At 36.3% G+C, this 14451-nt stretch overlaps 4 protein-coding genes across 6 annotated transcripts; 3 read left to right on the plus strand and 1 right to left on the minus strand.

The window, feature by feature from the left end:
• Nucleotides 1-44: 44 nt before the first annotated feature.
• Nucleotides 45-6517, plus strand: LOC663136 (uncharacterized). Its single transcript, XM_064357447.1, has 10 exons — nucleotides 45-305; nucleotides 350-486; nucleotides 533-1219; nucleotides 1265-1642; nucleotides 1686-1833; nucleotides 4917-5053; nucleotides 5105-5644; nucleotides 5692-5841; nucleotides 5889-6266; nucleotides 6312-6517. The coding sequence occupies exons 1-10, from the start codon at nucleotides 245-247 to the stop codon at nucleotides 6486-6488; spliced, it is 2793 nt and encodes a 930-aa protein (XP_064213517.1). The 5' UTR covers nucleotides 45-244; the 3' UTR covers nucleotides 6489-6517.
• Nucleotides 2399-4373, plus strand: LOC663162 (putative inorganic phosphate cotransporter). The gene is made up of 6 exons (XM_015982933.2): nucleotides 2399-2668; nucleotides 2716-2852; nucleotides 2905-3444; nucleotides 3492-3641; nucleotides 3689-4066; nucleotides 4113-4373. Exons 1-6 carry the CDS (start codon nucleotides 2623-2625, stop codon nucleotides 4287-4289), a joined length of 1428 nt encoding a protein of 475 aa, XP_015838419.1. The 5' UTR covers nucleotides 2399-2622; the 3' UTR covers nucleotides 4290-4373.
• A 794-nt stretch (nucleotides 6518-7311) lies between the features above and the next one.
• On the plus strand, nucleotides 7312-11387 carry LOC663109 (putative inorganic phosphate cotransporter). 3 transcript variants are annotated; one of them, XM_064357425.1, is made up of 8 exons: nucleotides 7312-7380; nucleotides 8605-8668; nucleotides 8713-8849; nucleotides 8896-9441; nucleotides 9488-9637; nucleotides 10657-11034; nucleotides 11080-11224; nucleotides 11273-11387. In XM_064357425.1, the coding sequence occupies exons 2-8, from the start codon at nucleotides 8617-8619 to the stop codon at nucleotides 11320-11322; spliced, it is 1458 nt and encodes a 485-aa protein (XP_064213495.1). In that variant the 5' UTR covers nucleotides 7312-7380; nucleotides 8605-8616; the 3' UTR covers nucleotides 11323-11387. The 3 variants fall into 3 exon arrangements, with proteins under 3 accessions (XP_064213495.1, XP_008197309.1, XP_015838429.1); XM_008199087.3 differs by lacking the exon at nucleotides 7312-7380 and adding an exon at nucleotides 7924-8041; XM_015982943.2 differs by lacking the exon at nucleotides 7312-7380 and having other exon boundaries at nucleotides 8371-8668.
• Nucleotides 11319-13219, minus strand: LOC663082 (ATP-sensitive inward rectifier potassium channel 11). Its single transcript, XM_969143.3, has 2 exons — nucleotides 12909-13219; nucleotides 11319-12859 (listed from the first exon to the last, which is right to left on the minus strand). The coding sequence occupies exons 1-2, from the start codon at nucleotides 12944-12946 to the stop codon at nucleotides 11722-11724; spliced, it is 1176 nt and encodes a 391-aa protein (XP_974236.1). The 5' UTR covers nucleotides 12947-13219; the 3' UTR covers nucleotides 11319-11721.
• Nucleotides 13220-14451: the final 1232 nt, after the last annotated feature.

Raw genomic sequence — 14451 nt, forward strand, 5'->3', positions numbered from 1 at the left:
GTCCATTGTTTGATGTTTAAGCCGATAACACGCATATTTTTCGTTTAGTCGTGTTCTACAAAAGAAAAATAAGTTTTCCCAAACAATTTTACAGCTCGCTGTGTCTTGTAATGTCAGAAGATTAAGACTAATAAACGCGGATTTGTGAAATTCCTTCAAATTAAGAGATAATTTAATTACACAACGACCGATTAGATAAAATAACAAACATTGTAAAGTGCTAGTTTCTTCGTGATCTCGTGAAATGTTGGCGCAAAAAAATGAAGTTTCCTCTCTTCAGATCAGTGAAACTCCCCCAAAACCAAGTAAATTTTTTTCAAATTCAAACTTGTTTTAACCCAAATTTTAGAAAATCTCATCGGTGTCAGACACTTCCAGTTCGTGTTAATGTTCTTCTCAATTTTGATTTCATTCGCTATACGAACGTCGCTATCAGTCTCAATTATTTCAATGACGGCCAAGACACCGCCCGACCCTAGCATACCGGTAAGTACCACTTTCCAGCCCTTTTCCCTCACTTCCCGATTTTTAGACATACCCTGGGTGGAACAACGTTGATTTAATCCTCTCCTCATTTTTCTGGGGCTACATAATCCCACAGATTGGTGCCGGCCAACTAAGCGAGTTTTTCGGCCCTAAGTGGTTCCTGGTCGGTACCATGATCATTGGTTCCCTTGCCAACATCGCCATACCGCCTCTAGCGGCAACTTTGGGCCCTTCTGGGGTGATAACATGTCGTGTCATCCAGGGCCTAACTCAGGGTTTCCTCTACCCTTCAATCCTCAATCTCATAAGCCGATGGGCGCCCTTATTCGAAAGGGCCCGAATTTCGAATTTTGTCTACGGGAGTAATAGTCTAGGGATGGCAATTGCTATGCCCTTGACCGGTGTTATAGCCGGTTCGGATTTAGGGTGGCCTGTAGCTTTCTACATTTTCGGCGGTTTGGGGATAATTTGGGCCCTTATTTTTGCGGTTTTTGCCCAAAACTCACCCTCAGACCATGGGGGGATTTCGCAAGAGGAGAAAGAATACATAATGCGGAGCAATTTTGTCACAACAGAAAAGAAAAAAGTGCCAACGCCGTGGTCAAAAATTGCGACTTCGCGCCCAGTGTGGGCCGTTTTATTGGCGTCCATTGCCCAGTGCTTTGGTTATTTCACCCTAATGGCCGAAATGCCCACTTATATGAGCCACATGTTGAAGTTTGACATCAATTCTGTGAGTTAAATTGTAATTTATTGATATTATAATCCAAGTTTTTAGCACAGTGAATTGGCAGCGTTGCCCTATTTGGGCAACTTTTTTTTGGGCCTTTTTGTCTCACCTTTGGCCGATTTGCTCGTAACCAAGAAAATCTGTTCGATTAGCACAGTTAGGAAAATTTTTAATGGTTTGGCGGCTTTTGTGCCAGGTGCGGCTTTAACTTACCTGGCTTTTCTCGAAAATTTTACCGAAGCTCTAGTCACCACGTTTCTGGTCATTGCGTGTAGTTTTTCGTCTTTTATTTATTCAGGTTATATTGTTAATATTATTGACTTTGCCCCAAACCATTCTGGGACCATTATGGGCATGGCTAACTGCATCGGGAATGTTTTTTCGATTTTGGGGCCCATAACGGTGGGACTTTTTGGCGAGGATAAAGTAAGGGGCAAAAATGTGCTCAAATTTTGAGTATTTGTTCCAGAATGACCCGCTTTTGTGGAGGAAGGTTTTTCTTCTAGCGGCTGGAATTTACGGCGGTTGTGGACTGTTTTATGTCGTTTTTGCCTCTGCGGAAGTACAAAGTTGGAACGAGCCAGAGGATGAAGAAAAAAACGAAAATCATTGTACAAAAATTTAATAATAAAAATTTTCGAATTAAGTGCGTTATTGGTGCTACCTTGTCCAGCTCTTATCTGTGTTTAGTGTTTGTAAACACATTTAAATAATAAATACCTACTCGAATCTGCCTTATCTAAGTACTCAGACAATTGTCATTTACTAACTCATCAAATTTGCCCTTTGATTGAATCTTCTAAGACACTAAAAGTTAAAGAAAAATAAAAAATAATCCTCACAATTTTTGACACGTATTTTTGTTTGTTAATTACTTACAAATACCCCAAAAATTGGCGATTTTATGTAAAAATAGTACGTCAAAGTCTTGGTGTAGTTTCAAGGCATTTGTAAGTCTCGTAAATTTTTTCGTAATCTTATCAGCCGCACATAAAATTTGCATCGATTTGTAATGAATTGTTAAAGTATTTTGTCGTGTCATTACAACAAAATACTTTAAATTTTAATTGTTCGGTGATGGAAATTTTGCCTTATCGATAAATCTACAGTTCAGGCAGTGTGATAGTAAGTAGCAACTTTATTTGATCTAGGACCTGAGTCATATGATAAAATTTCGAGACTTTGGCCCTTCTGCTTTAGTTGTAATGCATTAGAAAATTCTTTTTTTCGAAAAACTAATTTTCAAAAGCGAATTTTTCTGATTGTATTTTGGATAAGATCAAGTGAAGTACTCCTGGAAACAAAGTTAGAAATCATGCAAATTCTTCATTTGTGGCGATTAGATAATCTCTGTCCATCTGTAATAAAAGAAAGAACTTGAGATAAGTCCCCGCAATTGCCGCAAAATGTCAGCCACGAAACTTCCAATTGAAAATGCCAAACCCACACCAAGTAATATCAAATTTTTGCAAACCTAGTCTATAAAATCAAATTTTTAGAGCATTTCTTTGGCGTACGACACGTCCAAATCGGGTTGATGTTCTTCTCGATTATAATTTTTTACGCACAGAGGACGTCCATGTCCGTTGCTATCATCGCAATGACCGACGAGACGCCCCCAAGCCCTAACATACCCGTAAGTACCCTATTATTAATTTTTTTTTTTGTAATTTTTTATTTTCTACTAGACGTACCCAAAATGGGACAATACTGACATAATTTTGTCGTCATTTTTCTGGGGGTACATTGTCCCACAAGTCGGTGCCGGCCAACTGGGCGAATATTTCGGCCCCAAATGGTTCCTCTTCACCACCATGACCATTGGTTCCATTTTCAATATTTTGGTACCAACAATGGCCGAAGTTATGGGACCCACTGGGGTTATAATATGTCGGGTGGTGCAAGGCTTGAACCAAGGTTTTCTCTACCCATCCACAAACAATTTGATTAGTAAATGGACCCCATTGTACGAACGGTCACGAGTTTCAAGTTTTGTGTTCGGTGGTTCAAATGTTGGTATTATCTTGTCTATGATTTTTACGGGGGCCCTTTCGGGCTCTAGCTGGGGTTGGCCTTCAGCGTTTTACATTTATGGGGCTGTTGGTATTTTATGGGCCATTATTTTCGTAATTTTCGTGGCCAATTCCCCAGCGCTTCACCCAAGTATTTCAGATGAGGAAAGAGAATACATCGAAAGTAACAATTCGTGTGATAGTGGTGAAAAAAAGGTACAAAAATATTGGATTAAGTCGGGGTTTTTAAATTTATTTTATAGAAAGTACCAACACCTTGGAAACTAATCGCAAGGTCGCTCCCAGTTTGGGCCGTTTTGGTCACGTCCTGTGGGAACAGCTGGGGTGGTTTCACCCTCCTGACGGAAATTCCCAGCTACATGAGCAACATCATGGGCTTTGATATCAATTCAGTACGTTGGTACTTTTTTTAAGTTTTTTAATTAACAAACAATTACAGAATAGTCAACTATCGGCCCTCCCGTACCTTGCCATGTTCATAGTGGCCATGGGCAGTGCCCCAATTGCCGACAAATTAATTTCGAATAAAATTCTCACGATTGGAACAACTCGAAAAATTTTCAATTCTATGGGTTGTCTAATCCCAGCAGCTGCCTTATTCAGCCTTGGTCTGGTCGACAGTTCGCAGAAAGACTTAGGAACAGTTTTGCTAGTTATTGCTGTTGGTGCTTGTGGTTTTGTCTATTCTGGAGCTTTGGTTAATTTGGTAGACTTGGCCCCAAACCATGCTGGTACTTTGTTGGGTATTACCAACGGTACGTCCACGATTTTTTCGATTTTGGGGCCTTTATCAGTCCAGTTCCTCGGAAGTGATAAGGTAAAACGTAATCAAAAAGAAATAAATTACGAATTTTTGAATCTAGAAAGACCCGATTTTGTGGAGGAAGGTGTTTTGGCTAACTGCTGGGATTTACGTCGGTTGTGGTTTGTTCTACGCCATATTTTGTTCAGGGGAGTTGCAAGAGTGGAATGGGGAGGAAGACAAAGTGGACAGGAAAAAATCTGAAAGTAGTACAAATAAAGAAAAAAGCCCTGTTTAGTTTTTATCACAGTGATAAAGTTAAGAACAAGTGACATTATAGTAATGTTTTATTTATTTTTTGTAATAAAATAATACAAAATCACGAGTTGTGTTTCTCTGCGTGCACAAAATTTACCCATTTACATTCTCAAGGTATTTGTTAGTTCCGTATTTTTTTTGTAATCTAATCACTACATAAAATTTGCATCAATAAATTGTTAATGTATTTTGTTACATAATACTTTAAATTTTACTATTCATTGGTGGAAGTGACTTATGGATAAATCCAAAATTAGTAGTGGTAAGTGGTAACTTTGTTTGGGTCTGTAAGACTTTAGTCAATTAAAATATGTAGTAACAAATTGTTAATATTTTTGTCGGAAACCATAATTTTCAAAGCGAAATTAATTCGCTACACTTAAAATTTAATTGTACTATGGATAAGATCAAGTGGAAACAAGAGTTAAAAATCATGTAAATTCTTCATTTGTTGTGATTAGATAACAACTGCCTTTTTGTAATAAAAGAAAGAACCTGAGATAAGTTCCGTAATTGCCACAAAATGTCGGCCACAATTCAAAATGGCAAACCCCAACCAAGTAATATCAAAGTTTTGCATACCTAGCACATAAAATCAAATTTTTAGAGCATTTCTTTGGCGTACGACACGTCCAAATCGGGTTGATGTTCTTCTCGATTATAATTCTTTACGCACAGAGAACGTCCATGTCAGTTGCTATCATCGCAATGACCGACGAGACGCCCCCAAGCCCGAACATACCCGTAAGTACCCTATTATTAATTTTTTTTTAATAATTTTTTATTTTCTACTAGACGTACCCAAAATGGGACAATACCGACACAATTTTATCGTCGTTTTTTTGGGGGTACGTTGTCCCACAAGTTGTTGCAGGCCAATTGGGCGAATATTTCGGCCCCAAATGGTTCCTCTTCACCACCATGACCATTGGTTCCATTTTCAATATTTTGATACCAACAATGGCCGAAGTTATGGGACCCACTGGGGTTATAATATGTCGGGTGGTGCAAGGCTTGAACCAAGGTTTTCTCTACCCATCCACAAACAATTTGATTAGTAAATGGACCCCATTGTACGAACGGTCACGAGTTTCAAGTTTTGTGTTCGGTGGTTCAAATGTTGGTATTATCTTGTCTATGATTTTTACGGGGGCCCTTTCGGGCTCTAGCTGGGGTTGGCCTTCGGCGTTTTACATTTATGGGGCTGTTGGTATTTTATGGGCCATTATTTTCGTAATTTTCGTGGCCAATTCCCCAGCGCTTCACCCAAGTATTTCAGATGAGGAAAGAGAATACATCGAAAGTAGCAATTCGTGTGATAGTGGTGAAAAAAAGGTACAAAAATATTGGATTAAGTCGGGGTTTCGAAATTTATTTTATAGAAAGTACCAACACCTTGGAAAAAAATCGCAACGTCACTGCCCGTCTGGGCCATTTTGGTGACGTCCTGTGGGAACAGATGGGGCGGGTTCACCCTCCTGACGGAAATCCCCACCTACATGAGCAATGTCATGGGCTTTGATATCAAATCTGTACGTTGGTACTTTTTTTTAATTGTTTAATTTACAAATAATTACAGAATAGTCAACTATCGGCCCTCCCGTACCTTGCCACGTTTATCGTAGCTATGGCAAGTGCCCCAATTGCCGATAAATTAATTTCAAATAAAGTTCTTACGATTGGAACAACTCGTAAAATTTTCAATTCTATGGGTTGTCTAATACCAGCAGCTGCCTTGTTCAGCCTTGGTTTTATCGACAGTTCGCAGAAGGATTTAGGGACCGTTTTGCTAGTTATTGCTGTTGGTGCTTGTGGCTTGGACTTTTCCGGAGCTTTGGTAAATTTGGTAGACTTGGCTCCTAACCATGCTGGTACTTTGTTGGGTATTACCAACGGTACGTCCACGGTTTTCTCGATTTTGGGGCCATTGTCAGTACAGTTTTTTGGAAGTGATAAGGTAAAACGTAGTCAAAAGGAAAATAAATTACGAATTTTTTATTAGAAAGACCCGATTTTGTGGAGGAAGGTGTTTTGGTTAACGGCTGGGATTTACGTCGGTTGTGGCATTTTCTACGCAATCTTTTGTTCAGGAGAGTTACAGGAGTGGAATGGAGGGGCCGAGAAAGAGGAGAGAAAAGAATCTGGAAGTAGTACAAATAAAGTGAAAAGTCTTGTGTAATTTTTTTATTATTGTGATAAAGTTAAGAATAGTTGGCATTATAATAATGTTTTATTTATTTTTTATAATAAAATATTACAAAATTACAAGTTTTGTGTTTTTTTGAGTGCCCATTTACCAAATTTTCCTGTTTTTCATCAATGTTTATATATTTTTTGTATTAGTAAAGTAAAAAAAACAAATTCAAAACTGGAAAATTATCTATCAACTATCAACTCTTAGTATGAACTCGTGATAGACTTTTATTTCATATACAGTGTGTATTATTAGTTGCATACAGATTAATCTAAACCAGAAAACAGTGAATTATTTGCTCACAAAATCAGCGTTTGCTATTAAGAAAATAAAAATACTTATATTTTTTCAAAGTATGTAAATTTTTTTACAATTTTTCGGTCCTTAGAGCTGACTCACGTTACAACAAATGATGATTGTTTTATTTAAATTGGCGGATTTTCATAATTTTCATTTGCCAGTTTCTCTAAAGTTATGAAAAAGAATTTACTTATTTCACTCTTGGCACAAAATATTTTTGAGATTTGCATTAAATTACTGTTTTGTTATTTGGCTAAAATTGTTTAAATGATATTCAGCGTAAGCTTAAAAATTATGTTACTGGGAAGAAAATGTTTGAGTTGTCAGCAATTTGCATAATGACGATAATTTTACAATTTACTCACAGCCGTAATACTTGGAAAAAATATATTCCGCGATGTCTAGAGGTCTAAATAAATTTAATGTGGCGAATTATAAAGGCATTGAATGGATTAAGTTCTAACACACATTGTGACATTTCATTATATAGTACGTGCCAATTATGGGATAAATACTGTGACGATTTTTAAAACTTTTAACTCAGAGTAGGTTTGAACAACTCTGTGGCTTGCAACTTGTAAGTACTTGAACTTTTTCCCTTTTATTTGGCATTCAAGTGCTTTGTTGTAGTGTTAATTGCATATTATTTCTAAATATCATCAAGTTGCTGTATCTTATCAGTTATCACAGAAATAGCCGGGTTAATGTTACAATTAGCATTTTTTATGAAAAGGATATCATTTTTTATAACACAATTCCAATAGTTAAGCGTTGTGGCGACAACAGTGATTAATAAAATAGCTAGATTTTTCAAAATTTTTCAAAAAATGACTTTAAGTGACCGCACTATATACCGGATACGTCCTTATCTTATCTCTTTATTATTTGAAAATGGTACTTCCATAACAATGCCGGATTGTTTTTAAAAATCTATTTATAACAAATAAACGCAATTGTTGAGGTGAATATTCCGACATGAATTTTTGAAAGCACGTAGTGATAAATTCATTAATGGCTTGAGTTAGGTTTGGAAATCGTGCAAATAATTTACTTTTATCAAATTGTAATTTGAAGTAAAAAATATTTTTACGATTTGTTGATTTCTTTTATTAATTGTTGCACATTGCACATGTATTTACTAGTGAGGTAGGTATTTAAATGACGAACAATGACGGCTCTTGCAAACTGAATCTGACTAATTAGTCCGCCTTGTTGTGTGGTGAAAACTGCTCAAGTTGGTAAGCCAAACGAAATTTTTCGAAAATTGCCAGTTTTATCAGTTTGTTAAAAATTATCCAATTTTTAAATTTTAACTTGTTCGTGCCCTAGAAATAAATTGAGAAATAACGAAACAATGTGTGACGAGACGGCTACGTTTTTCCATTCTTGAGATTAAAGCAAACAAATTAAACTATTCGTAAAACAAATATAACACTATTTTAGTAAAATAGCATTTCGACGTCACACATTCCAAACAACTGGAAAACACTCTAAAAATTACAAGTTTAATTCATTGACTGTGATAAATTTTGCTTGAATCAGTAACACAAAAAAAAATAATCCGGAACACAATTAACAAAATCAGCGTGACAACCATTGTAATAATGCCAAACTGACACGCACTTTGAAAAAATGGAATAAATTCTTGCAAAATGAAGCTGAAACAAGCGCCGATTTTGACTTCGCTGCCCTCTCAAAAATCGCAATCTGATAAATCCCAGCACTCGAATTTCGATTAGATGATATCAACTGACTTATATTCAAGTCATCCATTATGTCTCAGTAATTGAATTTTTTCCAGCCGACTTGTAAGATGTCCGATTTGAAACTCCCAATTTGCCCCGCGGCGGAAGCCCCACGTCCAAGTAACCCCCCTCGAGTTTCAACCCTTAATAACCGAAATTTTCAGAAAGTTGCCTCGGCGTCCGCCACTGCCAGTTCCTCCTCATGTCCTTCACCCTTGTGATTTTTTTCGGGATGCGGACCGCCCTCTCCGTGGGAATCATCGCCATGACGGAGGAAACGCCCCCAGACCCCAGCATCCCCGTAAGTAACCGACCCCAAAAAAATCATCAATTGACAAAAAAATCAGACGTACCCCGAATGGAGCGACAGTGACGTGGACACCATCCTCTCGTCGTTCTTCTGGGGGTACCTGGTGACCCAGATCGTGGCGGGTCAACTGAGCGAGTACTTCGGCCCCAAGTGGTTCCTGGTCGGTACCATGCTTCTGGGTTCCGTTTTCAACATCATAATCCCCGTTTTGGGGGCTTGTTGGGGCTCCGGCGGGGTGATTCTTTGTCGGGTGGTTCAGGGGCTAGCCCAGGGGTTTCTGTACCCTTGTATCTTGAACCTTGTGAGTAAGTGGACGCCGGCGTGTGAGCGGTCGCGAGTTATGAGTTTTGTCTACGGAGGTGCGTCGATTGGGATTATCACGTCCATGCCGTTAACGGGGGCTATTGCGGGCTCCACGTGGGGGTGGACCGTTGCGTGTTATCTCTACGGGGGCTTGGGGGTGGTTTGGAGTGTTGTGTTTGCGATTTTTGCGGCCAATTCGCCCGATTGTCACAGTTGTATCTCCGAAGATGAAAAATTGTATATTGAGAGCAGTACCAGTGTCAATAGTCGATTGACTAAAGTAAGAAAACGTAATTTTGGAATAATTTCATCATAATTTTTTGCAGAAAATTCCAACACCTTGGAAGGCGATTTTTACCTCAATGCCCATGTGGGCCATTTTTATGGCGAGCTGTGGCTCAAGTTGGGGCTCCTTCACCCTTCTGACTGAAATACCGAGCTACATGGCCAGTGTCATGAACTTCAAAATTAAAGAGGTAAATAAAAAATCTTTTATTTTTGAAAAAATAGGGCTCTAAAAGTGCCCTAATCAAGGTCAAAAGTTACAATTAATCCAGTCCTGTTTATACCAAATTATTATTTTGAACGTGAAATTCATCACTTTGAAGACTTTAAGATAAAAAAAACGCACAAATTTCATGTTTGTTATTTTTTCAAAAAAATCTTCGAACATGCAATTTTTATTTTTTTAAAAGATACATTAATGACTGACTTTTATTACATCATTTATAATTTGGTTAAATATCAACCAGTACTTTTGGTAACCGTTTTAAGGCATTGGGTAATTTTTCTGAAGTAGACAAAAATTTTTTTTTTTAAAGTATGGAAAGTTTTATACAAAGTATTTTTTTATTCTTGCTTTATTTTATGAAGGTTGATTGTTTTATGTTTATTTTTTTTGTGTAAGTGTAAGTTTTATTAAATATTAAATTATATATTAAATTATATATTTATATATATATATATATAATATTTATATATATTATTTTTCAAAATATAAAATTTGGCTCTTGTAACATAACGTAAGAAGAAGATTAAACCTTTCGTGTTTTATTGCCAATATTGAAGTAAACAAAAACAAAAAAAATTTTTTTTTAACTATGGAAAGTTTTATACAAAGTATTGTTTTTATTCTTGCTTTATTCTATAAAGGTTGATTGTTTTATGTTTATTATTTTTTGAGTAAGTGTAAGTTTTATAAAATATTAAATTATATATATAATATATAATATATTATATATATATATATATATATATATATATATATATATATATATATATATATTAATTTTCAAAATATATATAAGAAGAAGATAAAACCTTTTGTGTGTTATTGCCAATATTTTTTAATAATATTGAAGTTATATTTTGATTTTTATTTTTTTTATGATTTGTACTACCTAAAGGTGTAAACAATATTAATAATAACGTCACAAATGGCACTATTAAAAAATTTAATTTTTTGAAAAATGGCCATTAACATTTTTTTCTCTAGAATAGCCAACTGTCGTCCCTCCCTTACGTGGCGCTCCTCTTCATGGGGCTCCTGGGGGCCCCCGTAGCCGACCGTCTCATCACAAAAAAAATCTTCAGTATTAACACGACTCGAAAAATTTTCACCTCACTTGGTTCCTTTATCCCAGCTGGGGCCCTAATTTACTTGGGTTTCATCAAAAGTGACGAAAAAGACCTTGCTACTGGTCTTTTGGTTGTAGCTGTTGGTACCAGCGCCTTCACCCAGAGTGGGTACTTGGTGAACCCCATCGACATCTCCCCCAACCATGCTGGTACCATCACAGGAATAGTCAACTGCTTCTCGACCATTTTCTCGATTTTGGGGCCCTTATCGGTCGACTGGTTCGGGAGCAAGAAGGTGAGTTGGGATTAATTTTTCCAAAATTTTGAATCCAAAATTTAGGAAGATACGGAGCTGTGGTGGAACGTGTTCAGACTAGCTGCGGGTATTTACATTTTCTGTGGTATTTTTTACGTTTTGTTTTCGTCCGGGACCATACAACCGTGGGATGATAATAGCAATAATAGCGACAAACAGGAGGAGAAACGTAAGGAAAAAAACGTACAATTAGTAGCGAGTAGTAACGGTTTTTTAGGGATCTCCGAAAAAGAGAAAAAGACTGAAGTGTACGTCATCGACAGTTGAGTGAATCTTGTATTTATTTTATTTATTAAAAATTATTTTATTACAAAAATAAAAGTTTAAGCCGTTGTACTTTATTTTCACACAATGCAATAAAAATCGTACCTTTTTGCGTCACATTTAATACGTTTCTAGTACCACTTGTTGAAAAAATTTTTTCCTTATCAGATTGCTTTTCTGTACCAAGCGATAAGAAGCAAATTACCAGACTTGTGCAACTAATTTAGTACCTTGTGCTAGGTCTGCTTTGTTATTATTTTTTACACTACTTTTATTTCCTTTAATTGTCGAAAATTACAAAATATTGCAAATCGCAAGAAAAATAACAAAATTATTTTTCTGATCCTTGATAAAGTAACAGAAATGGGACAAAACTAGTCGTCAAAAATCGCAAAATTTTAGTCACGAATTAACATTTTCACCACCACTTTCACAAACTCTTAAAACGTGGTCCTTGAACTTTTCCACGTCCAACTCGCCCCAGCTTTGCCTTGGTGTGAAGTCCAGACCACTCAATTTCTGCATTTGGTTGTAGTCATCAATGTACGCTGCCGAACACAGGGGCGTACTAACAGCCAGTACTTGGTCAAATTTTGAAAAATCGGCCTCAAACTCCCTCCTGTCGTAGTTAAAATTGAGCAAACTTTGAAACTTCTTCCCCCAAATTATTTCACGTGGCAAATAACTGCTTTTGGCTTGGGTCATCTGACCGGTACTTTGGGTGGTACCTTCTAGCAGTACCACGATTTCGAACCGATTTTTCTTCAAATCACTTGGTGATAGGTAATATAGAGGCGAGTCTTTTGTAATTTCGTGGAACACAACCAGTGGCCAATTGAAAAAAATGCCGCTTTTGCATTCATCCACTTTGACCGGAAGTTCCACTTGGTGGTGGTCCAGCACTTGGCCCTCGACGGTACGTTCCGCCCGGATGTAAAATGCGCGAACTTTGGCGTCAATAATGTGGTTTTTGCGCATGTCGCCCATTCGGAACATGAAGCAAAGTTTGTTATTCCGGGGGCAAATCACGGCTTTTTTGGAAAATAGCAACGTCTGGGATCGGAGCCGCGGAAGCGTCATTTTGGAGAAAATAATCACGGCCATGATCCCCTGCATGATAAAACCGATGATACATTGAAGGGCGTTGACGAAAATCGCCTCTGGGCATTCGTCCGTCGTTGCCTTAATCCCGTACCCCACAGTGTGTTGCGTCTCAATGCTGAAAAGTAGGCACGAGCCGAAGTTGTTGATGTGGTAGACACACGGTGTGAAATTGTTCGCTTTCTGCACTTGTGGCAAATGCTCGGGTTCGAAGTCGCCATGTGTGTGGCAAATCAGCCACCAAATCGCTGCAAAAAGAAGCCAAGAAGAAAGCAAAGTTATCAGAAAAACGAAAATTGTGAAGGTCCAGGAGGAGTCCACCAGTTTGGTGAATTGCAAGAAAGCGTATTTCTGGCGTTTGGATTCTGGCCGGTGGATGTTGCAGTTGCCGTTTTTGAGGATGATTCTGCGGCGGGATTTGCAGTCGGTTGATAGAATCCTTCAAAAATTTTTTTGGTGTTAGCAATTATAAAAAATCAATTAATTACCTTGTTAGACCTTCTGTTTCTATAACGTGTGTCTCCATAACTGGCGTAAAGAAGAGTAATTTGGGTTTTAGTGTGCAAATAAAGTCGCTTATCTCGAGATAATTCCGGTAGGCTCTGTTTGCTCAATTTTAAAAAATTCTATTCGAGGCACGTTTTGAAAGATTGACGTATTTTTAACCTAGGTGTTGTAAACGGATTCAGAGCTTTGTTGGGTAAAGAGAAGTGCAACTAAATTTTATTGTGATAATCTGGTGGCTGTAGTTAAAGTGGAAGCTCGTAGACACCTACAATAAAGACAAGTCTGGTGATGTACTAATCCGTTTTTAATTTATTTATTTTTTTATGTTTCGGAACTAAAATCTAATCGTAACACTTGTCTTGGATATTAGTTGTCAAGGTAATTTATTATCAAAAATTGTCGTCTGGGATCAAATCTGATGATTGTGGTTTTATCGCCATTTAAATCAGCTTGGTTTTATTTTTTTATTCTAGATGTTTATTAACAAAATCGTTCTAGTTAAATAAATACCAAAAAAACTGTGATTTTTGGTCTAAAAACATAATTCTGTAATTTATTGAGAACTTTTGCTAAATATATGCTTAGAAAAGGTAAATTTTTGGTCATTTTAGAATAAATGTGGTGATTTTTTTGTTCAATTTAGAAGAAAATCTTGATTTTAAATTTTCAGAACTTGCAAAAATAATGTAATTTTTGACATAATTGTGTGACTTATTGGCTTACTTTTTAAGAAATTTTGCGAAATAATTGGGCTTTTGCGGCGAAAACGCTTAGAAAAGGTAATTTTTTTTATGATTTTTGACCAAATTTGGTGATTTTTTTGTTCTAGTTTAATAAAAACAGATAGTAAAACTTTATTTTTGGTCTAAAAATGTTTTAAAATTCCTCAAACTTTCAAAAATAGTGGCATTTTTGACATAATTCTGTGATTTATTGGCATAATTTTTAAGAAATTTTGCGAAATAATTGAGCATTTACTAAGAAAACGCTTGGGAAAGATAAATTTTTGGTCATTTTCGACCAAATTTGGTAATTTTTTTCGTTCAAGTTGGAAAAAAAACTTGATTTTTAGTCTAAAAACGTGTTTAAATCCTCAAAACTTGCAAAAATAATGACATTTTTGACATAACTCTGTGATTTATTGGCTTACTTTTTAAAAAATTTTGCGCAATAATTTAGCTTTTGCTTAGAAAACGCTAAGAAAAGACAAATTTTTGGTCATTTTCGACAAAATTTTGTGATTTTTTTGTTCTAGTTTAATAAAATCAAGAAGTAAAACGTGATTTTTGGTCTATAAATGTGTTTAAATTCTCAGAACTTGCAAAAATACTGTCATTTTTGACATAATTTTATAACTTTTTGGCCTATTTTTTAAGAAATAGAGTTTTTACTGAATATACGCTCAGAAAAGATAAATTTTTGGTAATTTTTATCTAAATTTAGTGATTTTTTCGTTCTAGTTATCTAAAAACGGAAAAAAACTTGATTTTTAGTTTAAAGACAAGTTCAAATCTTCAGAATTTG

This window comes from Tribolium castaneum, chromosome 6, assembly GCF_031307605.1.
Source record: "Tribolium castaneum strain GA2 chromosome 6, icTriCast1.1, whole genome shotgun sequence".
Taxonomy (NCBI): Eukaryota; Metazoa; Arthropoda; class Insecta; order Coleoptera; family Tenebrionidae; genus Tribolium; species Tribolium castaneum.